Here is a 21,250-nt window from a genome sequence, read left to right on the forward strand (position 1 = left end):
AAACTTTGTGATTAAGTAGATGGCAGAGTGGTATAGGTGAGAAGTTTGTAAACCAGGAGCCTAGTTGTGTCCTGGATCTCCCCTGATTTGCTGTGTGACCTGGACCAGGCGTTTACCTTCTTGACAGTCTCATCTTTAGGTGCAATATAAGAGATTTAACTGGATGATCTCTGAGGTCTCTTTTGGTTGGAAAATTTGGCAGCAAATGTCACATTAAAGTTTAAATAGGAGTACGTGCTATTGATAAATCCAAAAAAGGTAAAGTCACTTAGTAAATTTTCCTTATTGCTATTTGGATTTGGTTGTTCTTAATTACATATTTGGAAGAGTCTTGTCCTTGAAATTATATATTTTTAACTTCATGTAATGAACTCTCTATTATTCTTCTGGATGATCAAAACTTGTTAGCTATGAAGTCTGGAAAACTCTGAGCATATTCCATAAATATGTCTGTTGTACCAGATAGAAATATATCTATACTTACCACCTTTGAAAGCAGTTTTCTTTGTTTGTATTTATAGTCCCTGTCTTGTATTTACTAATTATATTGAGTCCATGGAAGAAGAGCTGTCATAATGGACTGAAAATCCTATTGGTGTAAGATTCATAGCCTTCTAAAGTCCTTTGAGTAATTGACTAAAATGTTGTGACGGAACGTACCCATTTAGTAGAGGAATAAATAAGCTTCAAATGCCAAATTCAAGCATGATGTCAAAGAACAGATACCATTTCTGATGGGCAAGTTGGACAAAAATGCTGACATTCTTTTTTGGTACTGTCACATCTTGAGAGCTAGATCGTTCTTTCTTCTCTTCACTTTAACTAACATGGTTAGTTTGTGCTTTTGTTTGCCAGGCTACAGATCAGTTAGATTGTACAAGTTAATCTGTTTTTGTTGTCTTTTAGTATATTTTCTCTTTTAAGTGACTGTGATATTTTCTTTTTTTCAATCTTGACAGGCATCAAATAGTGCTTCCTATATTCAGGATGCCTTTCAGCTGCTCTTACCTGTGCTGGAGATCTCTCTCATTGAGAACAAAACCGAACTGCCAGAGGCATGAGCTGCAGGCCCAGGGTCTTTGTCAGAACATTGAAGAACAGAGAAGATTCAACCCAAAACTTGTGACAGCCAAGAAATGCCACTCTCTTTTAGGTACCCCTGAAGAAGTGAAGGAGAAAGGATTATTTTAGTGTATAAAATTTAGGCAGGAGAGCAGGTTTAAAGGACGTTTGTTACCTTCATTGCTTGGCTGAAATATTCAGGTCTTCACACTGCCCTTCCAAGTTGTTAGAATTATTAAATTATTTGAGAAGAAACTTTTATAGGAAGTTCAAGAATAATAGCTCTAGATAAAGGTTAATGGAGTACTCAGGCAAAAATACTGGTTCTTCTTGGACATGATGCAAAACACTAACAGGTTTGTTATGGTTCTGTGTGATTTTGCAGCCCACTGATATAATTGGTTGTGAAGCAAGAGAGAAACAATTTAGTACTCTAGAATTCCTGTGCTTGATCTATTGATGCCATGCCCTTTCTCCTTTCTATAATAAAATCTGTGGCTTTAAGAAAACAGTATATAGAAACTGTAATGATTACCTAAATTCTTTGGACTTGGTTAGAAAGTTTCGTGTGCTCTTTAATTCTCAATAGATATTTGGCATGAAGGAGAAACATCTGAAATGTACCCAAAGCCACATGAATTAACTACAGCAAAGTGCCCTTTGGCTTCAAACTGCTCTCCTACCCTAAGGTGACAAGCTTCAACTCAACTGGTTCCAGACCAACAGGTGCAACTTAGAGAAACAGTTTCAGGTTTGCAGGTATCCCGAGTCTCTCCAGGATGTTTTTCATGCATACCTTACATGCAGGATCAATTCTGTAATAGCCAGCTCCAAAGGAGTATCGAAACTCTTTTAGTCATTTGAATATTGTTGAAGGGGATTATAGAATCCCATAGAAATCATTTATAACAGGATTTAACCTGTAAGACACAGTACAATATGTTTTTCCTTATTCTTTTTTGTTTTGTTTTAATGTATTCCTTAGCATGTTTATAAATATAACTTTTATCCGTTAAATCTTAAGCCTTCTTTTGTTCTCTTCAACAATGTAAGAGGCTAATAAGGTGTTATCTTCCTAAAAGTTATTTGGTATCCACTCTTTTAAAAAAATTCTCCAACTTTGTGGTTGGAGGTAACTTTTGTGAGCTCTACTGCTCATCTTCTAAAACCTTTAAATAAAATGTAATAATTATGTCAATTGATCCTTTCACTTTCACTTACTTTTCCAAACATAAGCCTAAATATCTTTTTCAGACCAAAGAAATAGCAAAGCAAGGCTCTAACATTGATCTCAACACTATTTCTATGTAATTGCCTTATTTGGGGGTAAGGGACAGTTTGTAAAGCAAGGAGGAAATAAATAGATTTGGGCTAAAAAGTTACCTCATTAGCACTAAAATGTCACTCTGCTTATGTTCTGTTCTGATATGATCAGAGAACTTTCAAACATTTCTTTTTTAAGGTAAGTCTCACCCTTCCCAAAGTGAGTAATTCTGAAATTTCAGAAAAAACAATTGGCTGTGGTTACTAAAGCTGGTGTCCCCAGTCCTGATTTGTTGCTTCAAGCCCATTTGCTGTGTCTGATCCTGGTTTAGGAACTACTCACACTGCTGACCACCTGTTCAGACATTTGTACAATGGTGGCTTGCACTTTTTACTTTTCAGTCTAGAAATATAGCTAAGGTTTTTTTTTCAAGAAGAGTGATATAGATATGGGGGACAGAACAGTGACTCTTTTTATGCACCTATCTGGATTGCAGCCCTGAATATGACCAGTTTTAGATTAGATCTTACAAAAGACACATGTGACTCACTGCCTTTTTTTTCCTTATTTATCCCCCCTCAGCAGCTTCCCCACCCACCCAAATGTCTTTTAATGGATTTAGGAGACCATCAGTGAAACAATGATGAAAGGACCAATTAATTCCGAATAACAATTGCCTACCTTTCACCTAAAATATAATGAAAAAGAATGAAAGTTCCTTGATCTAGTAGAAAGAAAAATAAGAACATAAAAGTTCGTTGGCAGGTGAAAAGGTAAATTCAGGGGATACTTTGGAACTTACTGGATTATGGTGATGATTTTTGTATGGTGTGTGCTTTATTCTGTTTGGGGTGGGTACAGAATGTAGTTTCTTGATGATACCTCGTCTTTTGGTGCTATTTCTTTTAAATTTTCTCCTGTCTTTTACTGCCACGTCCTAATGTGTGCTACACCAGCCCCTCTTCCCAATTCACTTAACACCTTATTGGTAAAATGTTCGGTTATTACTGGGGTAAGATGGTTCTCTTCCTACTATTGGGATCTTTAAAGGCTGTGATTAAAAGAGACTTCATTAATTTGGTCTAAAAGAAATAGAAACATCTACAAACTAATTCTTGTTTTCTCTTTATGTAATGCCTTGCAGCTGTGTTAAGGACAAGCTATATTTACCTTACTTGCTTCGATAGTTTTTTTTAAGGCATAGACACCTAAATTGACAGGCTTGTGAAATGTGAATCAGCAATCCATGTGGCTGGCATTCACAGAAATCTGAAATCAGTGTGATAAACAAATGTGGATTTTCTAGGCCTACAATGAGGAAACAAGAGCCTGTCAGTACTACCCCGAGTGAGGACCCTCTCTTTTGTACTTGTTTTTATCTAAAGACCTCTTTAAAGGAGAGATGTTTATAAGTAACTATTGATGTCATCATTTGAGAAATAAGACATCTTTATTTCTAGATGTATTCTGAGTTTTAAAAGTGGGAATATTCTTCAGGTTGGGAAAACACAGATTAAAACTGTACCCACAGGGGGCCCTCAATAAGCGTGATATTTCACAAATATCAAAGATTGAAATCTCTTATGTCTTACCAATATAACGTGATGTCCATTATCATAAAAGACTTAAAATGAAGCATTTGAGAAATGAGGAAGTTCTAAAAATAGCAAACCTTAATTAATGTGTCATCAAGGTCTCTGGCTAATGTATGAGGAGAATTTTGAAAACTTGCCCAGTAATATCACTTTCCAGCTGTACCCTGATATTCCACAAGCACCATGCACTCATTTCCCTGTTTTACTGTAGCCCGTGTTAAACCACATCCTTGCTTGTGATTACCTCATCTGGCCAAACCCCAAAGTCCCTTCATGTCTAACTGTCGCTTCCCCAATCAACTCTTTAGGAAATTTTTTAACAATTGAAATATTCATCTGTCCTGTAAGCTCACGCTGGTACCACGGTCTGAGCAATCTCTGCCTTGTAGCTGCAGAGCTCTCCAAGAAAGGAAGTGGGGCAGATGATCTGTTGACATGGACTGTGGCTGAGTTGGGTGAATGTGTCTCAAATCTCGTTGTCATGATTGGGATGCACGTGTTTGCCAGGTGCATCCATCAGAACTCTCAAATCACTACTTTTGGGGGCTTGTGTCTTAAGAGACCAATTTCTGCCATCTATATAAAACTACAGAATGATCTATTGTTCATCAAGTACCAGTACTTACAAAGAGGAAACTGATGTGTGTGGGGCAGCTTGAGTACCAGGCACCACAGAATACACTTTGGTTTGTAATCCTCACAACTGTACAGGACAGGGCAGTGGCACCCTAGCATATGGGCCTGCAGTATGGCGTAGAAGTTAGGAGCAAAGACAGACTCAAAAATGGACCTCAGCTCCCTCATATTCCAGACTTGTGATCATGAGCAGGTGACTTAATCCCTTAAATTGCAGTTTTGTCATCTGTGAAATCGATCTTGAACAGCACTTGTATTATAAAGTCACTGATAGGATTAAATAAAACGATCTGTATGCAGTGCTTAGAAGAGCGCCTGCCACGTGGCAATATGTGCTTAATGCTTACTAGCCAGACACTGCTCTGAACGTTTTATGGGGACTAATTCAGTCCTCACAACAGCTCCCTGAGATAGGCACTGTTAGCATGCCCATTTACAGAAGAGAAAACTGAGGCACAAGGTTAAATAACTTGCCTGAGATCACACAGTCAACAAGTGGTAGAGTCAGGATGCAAACCCAGGCAGCATGGCACCTGAGGTCTGTTTTCAACTATGACCTCACACTGCCACCGTAACAACCATGAGCTACTTTGTTACGATGGTTATGAAACAGTCTCAGAGGGTTCAGTGACTTGCCAGGCATTTCACAACTCTAAATGACAGAGCTCTTGCAGTGTGAGCCCAGGTTGTCTGGCTCCCAAACTCACGTTTGTTCTATTTTATTTTTTTAAGGGGAAAGGCTTGGAGGTTCCTGTCTGGTGATAAATACCTGTAGGGGAGCATCTGGGCACATTATCCGAAGCCACTAGGAGCTGGCACGGAAAGGATGGTGTGGTGACAAGTCCTGTTTGCCACAGCAGAAACAAAGATCTCCGTGAAGTAAGAGCATCTGTATCAATTAGTGATCAAAAAGGAGAGAGGAGTACACGAACGTTCATAGCAGCCTTATTATTAACAGCCCCAAACTGGAAACTACGCAGATAGTTTTCAGTGGGTGAATGCTTGAACAGACGTACACCCACACCATGGATAGCCACTCAGAAATTACAAGGAATTAACTATTGATCCATGCAGGAACTTGTGTGAATCTCCAGAGAATTATGCTGAATAAAAAAATCCCCAAAGGTTACATAATATATATTCCATTCATATAACATTGAGATGACAAATTTATAGAAATGGGGATGTGGCTTAAAAAAAAAAAAAAAGAAATGGAGACCAATTAATCGTTGCCAGGGGTTAGGAATGGGGATGGAGAGGAGATAGGTTAAGTGTGGGTTTAGAAGGGTACTAGGAGGGATTCTTGTGGTGATGGGGTACCTTAACTGTGGTGGACACATGGACCTACTCGTGTGGTAAAGTGCATAGAATTTTAAATGCAGGGGCACACACACACACACACACATACACACAAATGAGTATAAGAAAAACTAAGGACTCTGAACGAGATAGGTAGATTGTATCATTGTAGTATCCTGGTTGTAAAATTTAGTTCTGCATGATGTTACCATTGAGGGAAATTGGGTAAACGATATACAGGATCTCTCTGTTATAATTGCATATAGATCTACAATTATTTCAATAACTATTAGAATTAAAAATAAAGAGGCGCCTGGGTGGCATAGTCAGTTAAGTGTCTGACTCTTGGATATGATCTCAGGGTCCTGGGATCCAGCCCTGCGTTGGGCTCCGTGCTCAGCACGGAGTTTGCATAGGATTCTCTCTCCCTGCTCCCTTTGCCCCTTTTCCCCCACTCAAATCAATCAATCAATCAGTCTTGGGGGGGAGAAGGAAGGAGAGGGCTTTGTGCCAGGGGAGTCAGAGAGTCCAAAAATGTTGTCCACTGTCCGGACTTAACAAAGATCTAGGGGCCTCTTATGTGAACGTCCCTGTCGCAGACACTTGGAAGCAAGGATGGTGGCAAATGTGGCTCTGTCAGGCTCCTCTCAATAAGCAGGCACTTTGGTAGCAGGTTTTAGGCTGCACTACAGGCCAAAGCAGAAGAGAAATATCAAGATCCAAAGTGAGGGGAGAGAGAATACACAATAGCAACCATCACAGATAAATACTGCTGAGGTTTTTTTCTTCTACATTTCATAAGTCTTCAGGATCGGAGGAAGAGACCTTTGGGGTGGTTCTTGGTTCTATATCATCAGGGTTTGCATGGCTTAAAAAGGGGGCTGCTCAAATGGAATTGGGGTGAGGGAACATTGCCACCTAGTGTTGGTGGCGTGTGAGATCCAACAGCAGGAGTGGAGGTTGGTTGTGGGGTGAGGTAAACCTATGACCAGCTTCTGGACACCCTTACCAGTGTGACCCTGCTCAATTCTGCTTGTTTCCTTCATCGTGGAATCAAAGCTATGGGTTGGGCTTCATTTCCCCACCATCCCCCATCCTTTGTGACTGATGAGCTCCGCTTAGAGAGTGACTGTGAGCATGGCCGTAAGGGGTCTGGATCGGGAACACCGGGAGCATCTGGATGCCCAGCAATATTCCTCTGTACGCTGGGTTTCTCTTAGGGCTTTTTCTCGATACTTCCCCACCAAAGGCATGCTTGTGCACATTTCCAGTGCCCAGTGCCCATACTTTGTTAGCTCTTCCATAGACAAGTCATCCATACGGTGAAAGTAGCCCACTTCTGGCCAGTCCTTGCCAGTCAATGCAGGCAAAGTCAGGTGGTGGCTGCTGAGAACTGTACCACCTTCATTTGTAAAGAGCTTCCACTACGTATTTTCACTCCCATTTTAAGATGGGGCATTTGAGTTCTGAGGGAGTCGAGGAGTGTCCAAAGTCAGTCAGCTTGTAGGTGGTTCTGCTGCAGTGTGCTCCCTGTAGGTCTTTTCTGGAGCCCACTCAGGTTCCTGGAGACAGTGGAATCTCACAGCCAGGAGAAAGCCTCATCCTACTGGGTCCGGCAGGCGCCCAGATGACAGAAAAGAGATTTGGAGGTGTGAGGGCTTTCCTAATGCCCTGGTAAGACCTTACTAGGCTCTGCCTTCTCCCTCCCGGCGAGAGGCTGATGCTGGTATGAGTTGTGATGGCCTCGATCGTGGCTGGAGAGCGTCAGGGGCTACTGCCCCGAAGGTGTGCCCCACTTATGCGTCACCTGACTTCCTGTAGCCCAGTGTTGAGGCCACAGACTCGGGGGTCAAACTGATCTGGGTTCAAATTCTGCCTAAGCTATTTCCAGCTGTCTTACCTTGGGCGATGTACATTCTAAGCCCAACTTCCTTGCCTGTAAAAAGGAATAAAATAAGCACATTCCTTGTAGGGATGTTTTGGGCTTACCCTGGGGGTGGCTACTTAACTTGCAAAATGAAAATGCGGGGCTCCTTGTTCAAAAAGCAAGAATAAAGCCTTTCCTCTTCTTCCACAGTCCCTCCCTTGGCCTGTCATGGTGGTGTTTATTTGCTAGTGAATGGTGTGCCTCCTCAGGCACAAGGCTACTTTCTGGGTGAGTGCAGATCCTTGCAGGTGCCTGGGATCCCACCCAAGACTTAAGTGCCCCTGGGCCGAGTGTAAGCCAAGGCTCCAAGCCCCCAGCACGTATTTCATTACCCTATCAGTCTTTACTTACTAAAGCTAAATTAAAGATAAAATAATTGAGCATTTCAAGATGGTGACCACAGAACCCTTAACCCCCAAATATAGCTCCTTCTGAGTGTGGGCCTTATGTGACTCCATTGGTGGCCTGCCCCTGAAGCTGGCCCTGAACATGCTTGTAAGCATTTAGCACAGTCTCGAGCCCACAGTAAGGACTCAGCAAATGGTCAGTTGAAAAAGCCACAGTTTTGCTCCCCGGTCACCTCCGGAATCCCACAGCTCAAGCCTTCTCGGGAGCTTTGCATGTGCAACCGGCTTATGGGAGAGTCAGGGAGGGTGTTAATGATCACCTTTGTAGAAATGGGGAAACTGAGGCCCAGAGAGGAGATAAGACTTGGCGATGCTCACCCTCTAGTTTCAGAGTCAGAAGGCAGTGGTAATCTCTAGACTCTGAGCCAATCCTGAGCATCTCAGGTTCAGCGTCCATGCCGGGCCTCCTGATATTACTTGGGCATCGTGAGTGGTGATAGCTCGTGGGCTCCCTGCTCCTCCCCCTTCCATAGCTTTCCGAACTGCTCACTACTAATCTCTTCCAGAAAGCCTTTCCTGCCAAGGACCTCCCCATAGGACTTTCTCTTGCATGTGCTCATTTACACAAAATTCGATCGTATGGAATTTGGTTTATTTCCTGTGTTTTTAATCTTACCAAACATTATGAGCATGTTTCTGGCTTATTAAATGTTTTTTAACCTTATTTAAAATAGCTCTATTTTAAGGAAGCTCCATAATTTATTTGACCAATCCCAAATTATTAGACAGGTTGTTTCTAATTGTTTGTCAATTATTGAAAAGTGATGTGTGAAGTTCTAAACTGAGAACAATCATCGTACCTGGCTCATGGGCCATTGTGAAGATTAAATAAATACAGGAATAGCATTTAAGAAATGAAACAAGTACTATGCATGTGTTAATATTATTCTGTTAGCTCTATTACTTTAATAATGCTAGAGTTGATACCGTTTTATTCCCATCTTTGAACATGTAAGGGACAATGTCCTAGAAGTTGCATTATGGAGTCTGAGGGGAGAGCGCTGACATGGAATGTGCCCACGATTTATGGAGGGTGTGCCCTGCAGCTGGCAGGGAGACCAAGGGGTCAAGAGGGGTGGTAGGATTGAGCCCTAGGCTTTGGCTGGAAACATTTGTCATGATCTGACTGTGATGCCTGAGGACATTTAGACAACCAGTCTGTCCACTTCAGGGCTGAAAACAGGAAGGTGTGGGGAGTACAAACCCATCGCAAGGGACCCAGAAAGGCTCTGCCAGCCCAGCATAGACAGAGAAGTTTGCCCTCAGCTCCAGAACATCAGGTGGGTATTTTTCTGTGTTCTCTTCCTTGGTTCCTGCTACGACTACGGAATTTGGGCCTTGCATGCAAGGGTGCGGAGATGAAATGATGGGACCATTGAGTCTTAAATAACCAGGGATCTGTAATATTAGGCTGTCACTTCGGGTCAGCACTGGGTAGAGGAGCAAGGGAGGATTAACAGCTATCTTGGTGGTCTGCCTGCCCCCAGATATCGCCTGTCAACTGTCTTCCATCATGAGTTTCTGGCTTTGTAACGTAAAAGTAATTGTCTTTAGGATGCGTTTTGTAGCACACAGATACCCAAGGAAGAAGGTATTTCATGGAATGGTAGAATCCTAGGATTTCAGAGATGAAAGGGAATGAATCTCAGCTAGTTCCTCCTAGAGCAGAAATTCTCAGATACTTATTTGTGAGTCAGAATCCTACATCAGAATCGCCTGGGAGCTTATTAAAAAGGTAGACCCCTGGACCCACACTGAGTTTAATTCAGTGCATCTTGAGTGGAATCTGCCTCTTTAAGAATTTCTGCCTCCCTGGGTCACTCATGCTGATGCAGGGGAGCTACACTTTGAGGAGCTCTGTTCTATAATATCCCAAGCAAGTTGGTTGCCTCTAGTGTTGGGGAGCTCACCACCCCAGGAGGCAGCCTATTCTATTTTAGAACAGATTTAACTATAAGAAAGTTCTGCTATGTGGACCTGGAAACTGCCTCTGTATAAATTCCAGCCACTGGACCACACACCAGGGCCATGTAGAGAGAGTCCAATTCCTCTAGCCTTTGATGGGCAGGCAGACTTGGTAATTCTGTGACCTGAGAGTCTGTGAGTCAAGGTTGTGTTGTCAGAGAGCACCTATGTTTCTGAGTTGGCTCGGCTTTGAGAAACTCATTTCCCCTTCTTGCTGGGGTGGGTGCCTCCTTCCAAATCCAGGAGCAGCTTTCAAATCAGAGAGCAGACTCCCGGGGGGGGGGGGGGGCGGGGGGAAGAAGGGCATCGTTGGGCAAGTCAAGGGGCTGTGAAAGCAATTCCTGTGATTGGGGTGGTGGGGGCTGAGTGGAGGCCTGGCCAGAGGTGGTGCTGGCGGTTCCAGGATCTGGCTCCTGCCCGGCTCTGCCTCTAACCCCCCAGCAGATTCTGAGCAAGTCCTTGTCCACCCTCCCCCCACCCCCGGCAGGGGAGGCACAGTTTTCACATCTGCACAATCACCCTTTCCAGTCTTTCCATTCTGAGGTCCCATTTTCCAAGCCTGGCTCACTCTGATCTGCCAGCCTCCTCTTTGCTACACTGGCCAGGTTCCTGGCGGGGGCAGCAGGAGGAGCACAGTTCGTGTTCTTAGGAGGGACTCACAAGACTGGGACTGAGAAGGGGCACATCAGGCTCACGCAGCGGAGTGGTTCTTGTTGGCGCAGGGCGGAGCTGGAGGCATGAAGATGGAGGGGTGGGCTTCAGCGGCTGGTGTCCCTGCTCTGCTACAGGGGTCGGGGGCTGGGGGTCTCTGGAGCCGGTGCTGTGGGCCTTGCCCAGGGAGACAGCAGGAAAACAAGGAAGGTCTATGGATTGTCAAAGGTTCCCTTTTCTGCACCCACCCCGGGTCTTCACCTGACCCCATTTCCTTCTTTACTCAGGAGTGATCAGCAAAGAGAGCTCTATGCCTCCGAACACGGACTCTCTGTGTGTTTTTGGGACATTGCTCTCACTTCCCTGCACCTCCGTTTCCTCATCTGTCTGATGGGCTAACAGTGCTGACCTCACAGGTCTGATGTGCCCGTCCGAGAAGACAATGTCCCTCATCACCCTCTGTAGACTGTTACATGCCCGGGAGAGGCTGGCTGCTGTGACTCTAGTTGTCCTCAGTTTGGCACGACAGAAGCAAGAGATCCCCTTCAAGATAGCTTCTGTCGTAAAGTGTGAGTTCCTGGCCTCCTGCTTACTTGGGATTTTTTCTCTGTATCCTGGTCACTTGGTTAAGGAGGCCGTGACTGGGGGTGTGACAGGAAAAGGGGCCAATTCGGCAGGAAACTCTCCCCAGGGTTGCCAGAGGTCTGACTAGTTTTTACGGAGAAAGGCAACATCTCTCAGGAAACCTGGAGGCACAGACCAGCAGTCCAGGGCTACCAGGGAGCTTATACGTGGGGGTTGTAGAATTGGAAAGCACACACTCATTCAGGCCGTATGCACATACCTCATACGGGGACCTTTCCTCGTCACGCCAGGCGCCATGCATCCCTTCCCACAGCCCACGTGAGCCCCAAAGGCTGACAGCCTATGCAGTGCTTAGTAGAGGCTCCAGGTCTTTCCTGGGGAAGTGCTTACACATAGGGCCACCGTCCAGTGTTGATGGGGGAGCCGGGGTAGTTCCTTCATCTACAGTCATGTCCTACTTGGTGGGGGAAGGACCCTGGACCAGGAAGAAGCAATCTGATATTCTACCCCCACCATGACACCCACTTCCTCATATCTTTTTAGAGATGACCTTTCCTTCTCTGGATCTCGGTTTCCTTCTCTGTAAAATGGGTCCATAACCGCTTCCCCACCAGGTTCTGAAAATGGCAGTAGCGTTCAAGTGGAAGAGTAGATGCGAATGTGCTTTGAGAAAGCTGAGCAAACGTGTGTGCAGGAGGGAAGAGAGGGGCCGGGAAAGGACGGCATGGGGAGAAGCAGACTCGGACCCTTTCAGGACACACCAGCATGCTAGCCTCCTCCTGAGCCTGATTTCTCTCCACTATCCCCTCCAGGGTTGGCAAAGATGCTGACAAAGAGAAGAGGCAGCAGCAGGAGAAGGGGACTCTGACAGGCAAGCCCTGTGAGGGTTCGCAGCAGAAGGTGCAGCGGGATGGGGAGGCCCTGGTACCCTCGCTGGGGCAGAGCCATCCGGAAACGAGCTGGCCCAGGTCACAGCCACCAGCCCGAGTGGAGCCTCTCTCTGGGGTGACTGTGCTGTCCAGATTTAAGTTGCTCCTAGAAGGCAGATGGCAGGTCTTGGGATGAGGAGAAGCTGGCTCTACTCAGGGGTGAGAAGACCCAGGGAAGAAGCTGTTGGCCAACTGTGAAGTGACTTCAGTGCTGTGTGAATGGACCAATCAACATCAAGGGGCTGTATGCGTGGATTCAAAACCCACCTATGTAGATTACTGAGTAGGGCTGAGAGGCCTGGGGAAAGACACTGTAGGCTTCACGGGGTGAGGGTGATTATGAGGACGCTGTTCCTGTCCCCGGACTGAGCAACTCTGCTCCTGATTCCACTCCAGCCTCACTTTCACTGGTCAGGGAAATGAAGTCATTGGTCCAAGTCCTGTGTCTAAATGCTGCATCTGCAGCATTCCCATTTACTATCCTCCTTTTCTCCCGAAACTGACCTTCTGAAACAAACTTCTCTTTGAAGTTGGTGAAGAAGAGATCAATTGATGTAGCTGCCTTTTGCCTAGGGCAGCTCTTGGAGAAATCATAAAGGAGGAAAAGTTAGATGCTAAACCATCATTTCTCTGCTTCTCTCCCCTCCCCTTGTAACCTCTCAGTGCCCAGGGATCTTTCCCTTTCCCTTTCCCATGCTTGCTAGAAAGAATCTGATAGCAGCCATTTATAGTTAAAGGTCAGAGACTTTTTAGAAGCTAGTGTCAGAATTTGGACGGAAGTCTATGTCTCCCCATCGTGTTGTCCTCTTCGCTGGTCTTTGCTGCACTAGGTTGAATTTGTTCCCCATCACTGCTCCCCAGCGCACCTCATGACTCCTCTCATTTGGCGCCCCGTGCATATCCCACACCTAGCCGAGGGTCTGGAGGAGGGGGAGATCCTCTGAGGGCAGTGAGGGCTCTGGACACTGTAGGAGAACCTGACCCAGCCGTGGGACCCCCACATTGACATCGTGTCTCCCTGGCAGGAGGACGAAGGCAGTGAGCGTGACAGCAGCAACAGTGATGAGGACCCCATACGAAAGGCCTGTAAGAGGCACCAACCGGACTGTCGTCTTGGACTCAAGCACCCAAAGCACCAGGGAAACTGAGTCCTGAGTGGGAAAGGACTTGCCAGAGGTCACACTGAGAGTCAAAGACAGCAGTGTTGGTCCTCAGGGCTGCTAAATCCCGGGGCAGAAGTGAACTCACTGGGGAGGCTCTGACTGAGTGCTGGTGTCACCCCAGAGTGCCAGAGAGGGTGCCCAATATCAGGTGTCAGAGCAGGGCCAGACCTCGGACAGGACCTCTGCACTCCTAGCTCAGTGCTCCCTCTACTGCCCTAAGCAGCCTGAGTTCTTGGCCTTGAGCCCCTGGCATTATGCAGGAGACAAGGAAAGAAAGTGCCCCCTCTGTCTCCAGAAGGAAGCTTCAGGTCTCTCTTTGAGAAGATGGGGATTAGCTTGGGCTGTGAGGAGATGGGAAGCTCTCTGGCTGAGTCCTGAAGAATCTGCCAGAGAGGTTCACAGGCGTGGAGGGACGAGGGAGTGGAAACAGGGATAAGCAATTTAATTCTGGAGAAATTCAAGGTGTGAAGAAGTGGGGTCAGAGTCAGGGCTTGGGACCCCCATGACCTGCCTGGGAGTTCCCACACGCTCTGGCCACACAGCCCCTGCCACTTCCCTTCCTCACCGTCTCCTTGGCAAGGTCTGACTTTTCTCCTGTCACACAGAACCAGGAGGGGATCACCATGAAAAAGAAGAAATGCGTCAATTAACGGCAGGAACTGGCTGACAGGGGAGCCAGGAGCTGGAGCCCAGGAGAGATGGGAGCAAGGGCAGCTTAGGAGGAATGTCACAAAATGAAATTGTCCACTTAGACCAGTAAAGCCTTTCATGTTCATCTTTGTCATTTCATTTAGGTCATTTTTGACAGAAGTGTCCTTACAGCAATAAAACGCTAGTATTTATTGAGCACCTACCATACCAGAGTCATGGTGCTCGGTGCTCTTCTCAATTATTTAATGTACTCCTCCAAACAACCCAAGAGGTCCGTGGCATCATCATTCTAAATTACTGACGAGGACGCAGGTCTAGAGAATTTAACAATCTTGCCCACAGTCAACATAGCTGTGGGGTGGGTGGGGTGGGAGGAGGGGCTCAAATGCGAGTCTTCGGTGATAGTGCCCATGCACGGGTGAAACCCATGAAAGCCCCGCCCCCATCCACTGAAATGTTCCCTGCATGTCTCTCAGGGCGCTCCCCAGCCCCACCAACCTGAGAGGAATGAGCTATAACTAGACCAGGGCGTCTTGGAGAGAACTCAGCTTGACCAGAGTCTTGAGGCATAAGCAGGGAGGAGAGTGGGATAGAAGGATACTTCCTGGCTTCAAGGGCAGGAGATGAGATTGGTTCCCAGCCTTGACACTGAGCAGGTGGGAGACCTCGAGCACTCTCTTACTGCCTCTGGGGTTTAGTGTCTGCATCTGTAGCCCCAGAAGCAAAAACTGAAATAGAACCGTTTTGGTTTCCAGGGCGTTTGGCTCCATCTTCTGGTCAGTTCTTGCCACTGCGGCTTTTGCAGTGTTGTGATTCACCGTGGACAGCAGGTAATTTTGAGGCTTCTGGGAAACTTCTGGTAACTGTGGGGGCTGGGGGTGGAGCGGGCCAGAGCCAGAGCTGACCTGAAAGTCCAAGGAATTGCTCTGGTCTCTGGGCTGCATTGGCTCTCTGCTGCTAGTGGCTGGGTGGACACACTCAAGGAGCCAGCCAGTGGGGGTGAAGCCCTGCATAGCAGAGAATGATGGGACATTAGAGACCATGGAGTCTTACCCCACCAAAGTACAGAAGGGGAAACTAAGACCTGGGAAGAGGCAGGGACCCACTCCAGGCCACGCACATAGGTTCCAGATCTCCTGACACCCAAATTCCCTGGCCTCCCCTCTGCCCAGCTGCTCCCTTCTTGCCAAGATGTCCATCCCAGCTGGTCTCTTCTCTCCTTCCTTCTGAGACGGAGCCATTGGCTTAATAAGCGCACTGCCCTGTCCACCTGCTGTCACGACGCCCCACCCTCTCCTGGTCCAAGCTCCAGCCCTGACTATGTGAGGTGGTCCCTCCACGTCTCTGAGCCAGGATTTTCCTGAGGGAATGGAGACACGGAAGAAAGAGGGAGGTAGAGACGTGCATTCTCCTCCAGCCCTGCCTCTCTTCCATCCCAGCCTTCTGCACCTCAGTTTCCCCATCTGATACACAACCAATCAGCTCCCCGCCCCAAGACGGTCGAGAAGATGAAACAGGTAGGTGGCGTGCAGGTGCACTGTGAATTCTTGAGACTTTGTTAAAGTATTACATTTCCACATGTGTCCGGGGCCTTCTCAAGCCACATGGGTTCCCACATCTTGATTGGAACGTGGTTAGCCCGCAGGCTGAGGGCGATGCATGGAGAGCTGGAGAAATCTGGAAGGTGCGGATACAGGGGCAATACGTAAACTTCCAGCCCCGCCTGGGGAGGACCCGAGGTGGCCATCCTTCTAATCTTCTGGCTTCGGAATCCTGGGGCCTCTTGGCAGAGTCTAGAGGTGAACTCCCTCCTCTTGCCCAGACCTCACTTCTGGAAGCGGAATGAGTACAAGTCTGAGAGAATATCTCGGAGGCACTCCGCTGACCCAGAATCCAGCCTTCAAAGCCCCAAGAGATGTGATGGGGGAGGCAGAGAAGGATCCGTTTGCCCCTGTGTCTTCTCTTCCCTTGTTTGGACGTCAGATCCGTGGCCTCTAGGGGAAGAGGGTGAGGCCCAGAGGAGCGGCTTGGAGAGGCTGCGACCCTTCCCTGCTTGGGTCTTGAGCTCCCAGGGCAGTCTGGATTCTGTTTGAATTTCTGAGTGTTGGAGAAACAGGAGGTGAGGAGGGAAGGCTGGCGTCACCCAGAGCAGCTTGGCTGGCCTTTCTTAAACGGCCCCAAAGGTGCGGGGTCCCTGCCTTTCCTAGAAAGCCCTGTTCCTCCTAAGGCAGCTATTTGAAAAGTCCTGCTCAGTGTTTCCAGGGGGTGGTTCTGAGTCCACGTGCGTCAGAGTCCCCCCGGGTGAGTTGGTGCATCAGACCATGCGAGATGGGCCTGGGAATCTGCAACCACGGCAGCCTCTGCAAGCTTCAGGAACCACTGGTCCTGCTCTGTTACTTTGGGATCCACACCCCCCCACTCTCACCCCCTGCCCTGGAGACAGTTCCACCAACTGTTTCTGAACAGATGTGGTTTTTTTCTTTTCTCAATATTCTGCTCCTTTGTCACTTCCCATGTTCTTCCCTCTTATTCCTGGTCTCCATGCCCGTTTTGTAAATAGAACACCATAGGATTGGGGGATAGAGGTGTTTTTAACAGAATACCTACCCAACTCCTCATTTTCTAGATGGGGTCTTTGAGACCCAGAGATGGGCACGTCCTGCTGCGGGTCACACAGCTGCTCCGTGAGAGCTGGTAGGAGATGCTCTTCTCCCTGTGCAGCTCCTGCTCTCAAAGCTGCCCTGTGGCACGAATGCCTGTCCCAGACCCCTTCTTAGATGAAGTCATTGGAGTGTCGTCACCTGACTCTCCCTGGTCAGAACTGGTGGGACCAGGAGCGGTCATCAATCCTCTGAGCTGCCCCATTGACTTTTCTCTTGAAAGAAGCTTGTTGCTGAGGTTCACTGATGCTATTTAGCCCTGGGGCTAAGAGGTCAAGTAGATTCCAGAGTTGGGGTGCCAATTTGTGCCATGCATGCCGGGGAGCAGGTAGAGAAGGATGACCTACGGAGAGAAATGGACCAGGTGTGGGAGATTGTGCAATGAGAGAGAGGGAGAGAGAGACTCAGAGAGTGAAAGAGATTGGAATAGAGGACAGAGAGCCCTACACACACGCTAGAGGAAACACACACACACACACACACACACACACACCCCGGGGGATGGGAAGAGCTGGAGGGATATAAAGGTAGAGAGACACAGACACAGAGGGAGAGAGTGGGATGGAGTTCAGAGAGAGATGTTTAGAGAGAGATAATGAAAGAGAAAAAGAGACAGCACCCCTGCCCTGGCACTGGGTACGACCCCAGTGTTTCTCAAGGTCGAGCTGCTCTCCCTGCCCTTGTCTTCCGGAGAAATGCCGAATCTTCCCCCAGCCACCTTTACACTTGAGCGAGCTTCAGGGAGTCTCTGGTTCTTTTGAGAACCACCAGCTCCCAAGCAAGGCTGGAGGAGGCTGTGGGGAACCCCCCCCCCCCCCGCAGACCTGCCTGAGAAGCACATGGTGCAAGCTGGGGAGGCAGACGCTGCACTCTGCTCAGCAGACCACCTGTCACTTCTAGTTACCTGCAGGACCCAGAGATGACTCTGTTCCTCGGCAAGCGTCCACAGAGCTGCCAGCTCCCAGGGGCTGGCTGGTCTCCGGCCGGCGGAGCGGAGTTAACGAGGCCCTGGCTGTGCTCACTGGCCCCTCCAGGCCCGCGTTCACCTGACGCTCTGCCCTCCCTGGGGCTGTCCCTGCTGGCCTCTGCTCAAGCCAGGCCCTGTTCTGCCCCCACCCCCGCCGGGAAGCCGTCCTCACGAGCGACCTGCAGCACACACAGATCCTTTCCTTTCTAAACTTTCTTAGCATCTCTTATCTCTCGTGTCCTTTTGTGCATATGGCTCTGCGATTATGTCGCATAAGGGGCTATTACACTGGTTATAGGTCCCTCGCGCTGGCCACGTGAGTGAGAGGAAAAAGAAATCACTGAATTCATATTACTTAGGATAACAAGAGCCCTTTGTGATGGAGAGTGCTACGTGGATTCTGTGAACCTTCCAGGTGCTATTCTAAGCACTCGTTCTCTAGCCACTCATTTGCTCCTCGTGGCTGCGTACAGAACAGGAACCTGGGTGCAGGGAGGGTGTCCCTTGCTAAAGGTCATGTCTATGGCCAAAGACAGAGGGCAAAGGAGATTTTGTGGCAGATTCCTTTCCCTCCCACTCGGTTGGCCAATGCCTAACCAGCCACCATTGGAATCTTGTCCTGTTACCCTAAGGCTGTGAACCTATAAAATCCAGGTATTTTTTGGCAGAAGGAGAGCTGAGGCAGAGGGAAGGAAGGCCTCCTAGACCACCCCAAATGACCTCCGTGGGCCAGAACATCTGCATGACTAGCACCCTCCCATTTTCTAAGTGCATCCTATGGAATGTTAACTTGTTGGGATATTAAATAATATTTACTAAAAAAAAAAAGTCAAGTGTGGGAAGCATTAGGTTAAACGGTTGTCTGTGCAGTATGACTTCTCAGAGCCTTAACATGGTGGGGTGCACTGTTGGTCTAGAAGAAGGGGAGGAATGTGCTGTATTCACTAGACAAATTTGACCACAGATTTTATTCTTACCAATCACCTCTCAAATCAGGCTTCCATGGACACTTCTTTGCGAGATGCTGCCCGAACCCCCTGGGTAACCATGTCACCACTGACTACAATTACTCGCGTTTTCAGGGCTTCCTGTGGGCACGTAACAGGGCTTCCTGCCCTTCATTCGCATTCGGTGGCCTTGCCTGCAGTGGTTTCTCAGGTAGACAAGACAGACTGACCCAAATGACCTGTCTTCTCCTTCCCTCCAGGACTGCAGGCTGCCCTGTGTCTAAGTAGCTGCATTTCCAGGGTCGGGAGCATGGAGCAGCTGGCTCTCTTTGCCCCAGGTCCCTGCTCAACCTCACTCTCTCATCCTTTCAGAAAACGTTTCTAGCATTTCCAAGGGGCTAGGTCCCGGCGGGCTCCCTGAGGGAATCGGAGCCTGCCCTGGCCTGGGATCTGCTTGGGTGGGTCAGTAGGACACAGGGAAGGGGAATGTGGCAGAGCTAGGCCTAGGAGGGGACAAGAGGTGATGGGTAGAGCTTGTGGCTGGGAGCGGGCAGCAGCAGATCAGCCCCTGACAGGGGCCCTGACCCCTCCACCCCTGTCTGGCTGTGGAGAGTGGTCGAGCCCACAGGAATGGCTGTGCTGGGACCCTTTGACCATCGGGATCCCAGGCTGGCAGGTGCCCTTCTGCGCTCTCCCTCTCCGCGGCTAACCCTCTGCAAACTTGGGAGGGAGACAGCATCTGCGCTGGGACTCTGGGGGGCAGGGGCCATGTTTGTCGTGTTCTCCTTGTACCCCCAACCTCTGCGGTGGGACCCACGGCTCTTCGCTCCCTTCTCCGAGCCCCTGTCTTCCCGCTGTGCTTTCTGGGTACCCAGCCCCTTATTCCAATCCCTGTTGGTGAGTCTACTGAAGAGGGAGCCACTCCAGAAGCAGTTTTGTTTTCATATGGAACTCTTGAAAAGCAAAGAGACATGAAAGTTCACAAGTGAAGTTCCATAGAATCGGGTCCTGGAACATCAGAGTCAACTGAGAATGGAGAGAGGCAGGCGGCTTCCAGAATGGTGGCAGGTCCGGCACCGGGATGCAGGGCCAGACCGGGGCCAAGGGAGACTCCGATATCAGGGTTTCTAAATCACCTGTCAGGCGTGTGTTAGAAGACACACAGATCCTGGAGTCCAGCTTGCTTCAGGTCCCCACCCCACAGTGGACTGCGTGAGCTTCATTGGGGTTTAGGGGCTCTGGTTCCTTCCCCACAGAATGGTGGAATCGTCTGTCAGGAGGGATTATTGCATTAAATGAGGCAAGGCTTGTTAAAGTCCTGTGTTCGTTAACCAGCTGCTGGCCCACAAGTGAAACGACCACCCCATGATGTTCTGCACCCTGGGCCTTTGAGCATAGGGTGTCACGGTGTTTGGGTCCCGGCTTGCTTCCCCATCCTTTTTTCTGTTGCTGTGCAACCCACTTCTCTGTAACACTCCCCCCTCCTCACACTGGGTTTTCATATTTCCCCTGGAGCCTTTCTCTCAGCATGAGAGCCTTTCAGATCCACTTATGTGCATTGTGTCCAGCAATCTGAGACTTGGTTTCCACATCTGTAGGATGGCCATACCATTGGCTCTTGCCAGATGTGGCCCGAGTGGCCATGAGATTGGGTGGGGTGGAGGGAGGTTGGAGACAGAGGAAACAAGTGGCAAGTCATAAGGTTTGTTCAGGGGACAGACAGGAGGCCGTCCTGGCCCGAGTTGTTGGTTTGTTGAGGAAACCAGAGGAAGATAAACCTGCAAGAAGAGGGTGGGGCCCTGGAGTCATAAAAGGTAGAGCTGGAGGGGCCACCCGGGTCACGGGTCCCTGTCTCTTCCCTGCACTGGGAATACAGATGTATCACTCGGTGGTGATGAGAGCCTGGTCTGAGGTTCAACTCTGCTGTGTGTTCTTGAGTAAATTCCACGGCATCTCTGATCTGGATTACTCCCCTGTGTCAGGGAAATACGAATTCTTGCCCTGCCTACTGAAGGGGAGCAGAATATGCCACCCCCGAATATGCCCCTTTGGCATACAGATTATCTTGAATTAAAATTATTTGAGAATCAGCCAGTACAGGAAGGATACTCGGACCCTCCTCTGTCCCCCAGAAAGCAGGAAACGATCTTGCCAAGTAAAAGGTGCTCTCCCTGTACCAGGAGGAGGAGAGACACCCTTACCAGCAGAGATAGGGAATTCAGGGCTGAGAAGTCTATATAAACAAATCTGTTAATTCCTCACCCATTTGCTACCGCAAGCCCAACCTTCTTTGTCTTTCCAATTCTTTTTTTGGGAAGATTTTGTTTATTTATTTATTTGAGAGAAAGGGAGAGGGGGGAGGGGCAGAGGGAGAGGAGAGAATCCCAAGTAGACTCCCTGCTGAGTGGGGAGCCTGATGCGGGGCTTGATCTTATGACCCTGAGATGACCTGAGCCCAAATGAAGAGCTGGATGCTTAACCTACTGAGCCACCCAGGCGCCCCAAGTCTTACCAATTCTTCACAAATTTATTGTTTTTTGTG

General features: G+C 48.3%; 1 protein-coding gene across 3 annotated transcripts in view; it reads left to right on the forward strand.

Annotated features, from left to right (window-relative positions):
* The window catches only part of FAM114A2 (family with sequence similarity 114 member A2), a 39,158-nt gene extending 36,898 nt beyond the window's left edge, over positions 1-2,260 (forward strand). For all 3 annotated transcript variants that reach the window (XM_045791961.2, XM_045791962.2, XM_087867838.1), the window contains exon 14: positions 960-2,260. In XM_045791961.2, coding sequence (XP_045647917.2) covers positions 960-1,061 — 102 coding nt within the window. In that variant the 3' untranslated portion in view covers positions 1,062-2,260. The remainder of the gene's footprint in view (positions 1-959) is intronic.
* The last annotated feature ends 18,990 nt before the right edge of the window (positions 2,261-21,250 follow it).

The sequence above is a fragment of the Ursus americanus genome, chromosome 15 (genome assembly GCF_024610735.1).
Source record: "Ursus americanus isolate L20-20 chromosome 15, mUrsAme1.1.p, whole genome shotgun sequence".
In the NCBI taxonomy this organism is placed as follows: domain Eukaryota; kingdom Metazoa; phylum Chordata; class Mammalia; order Carnivora; family Ursidae; genus Ursus; species Ursus americanus.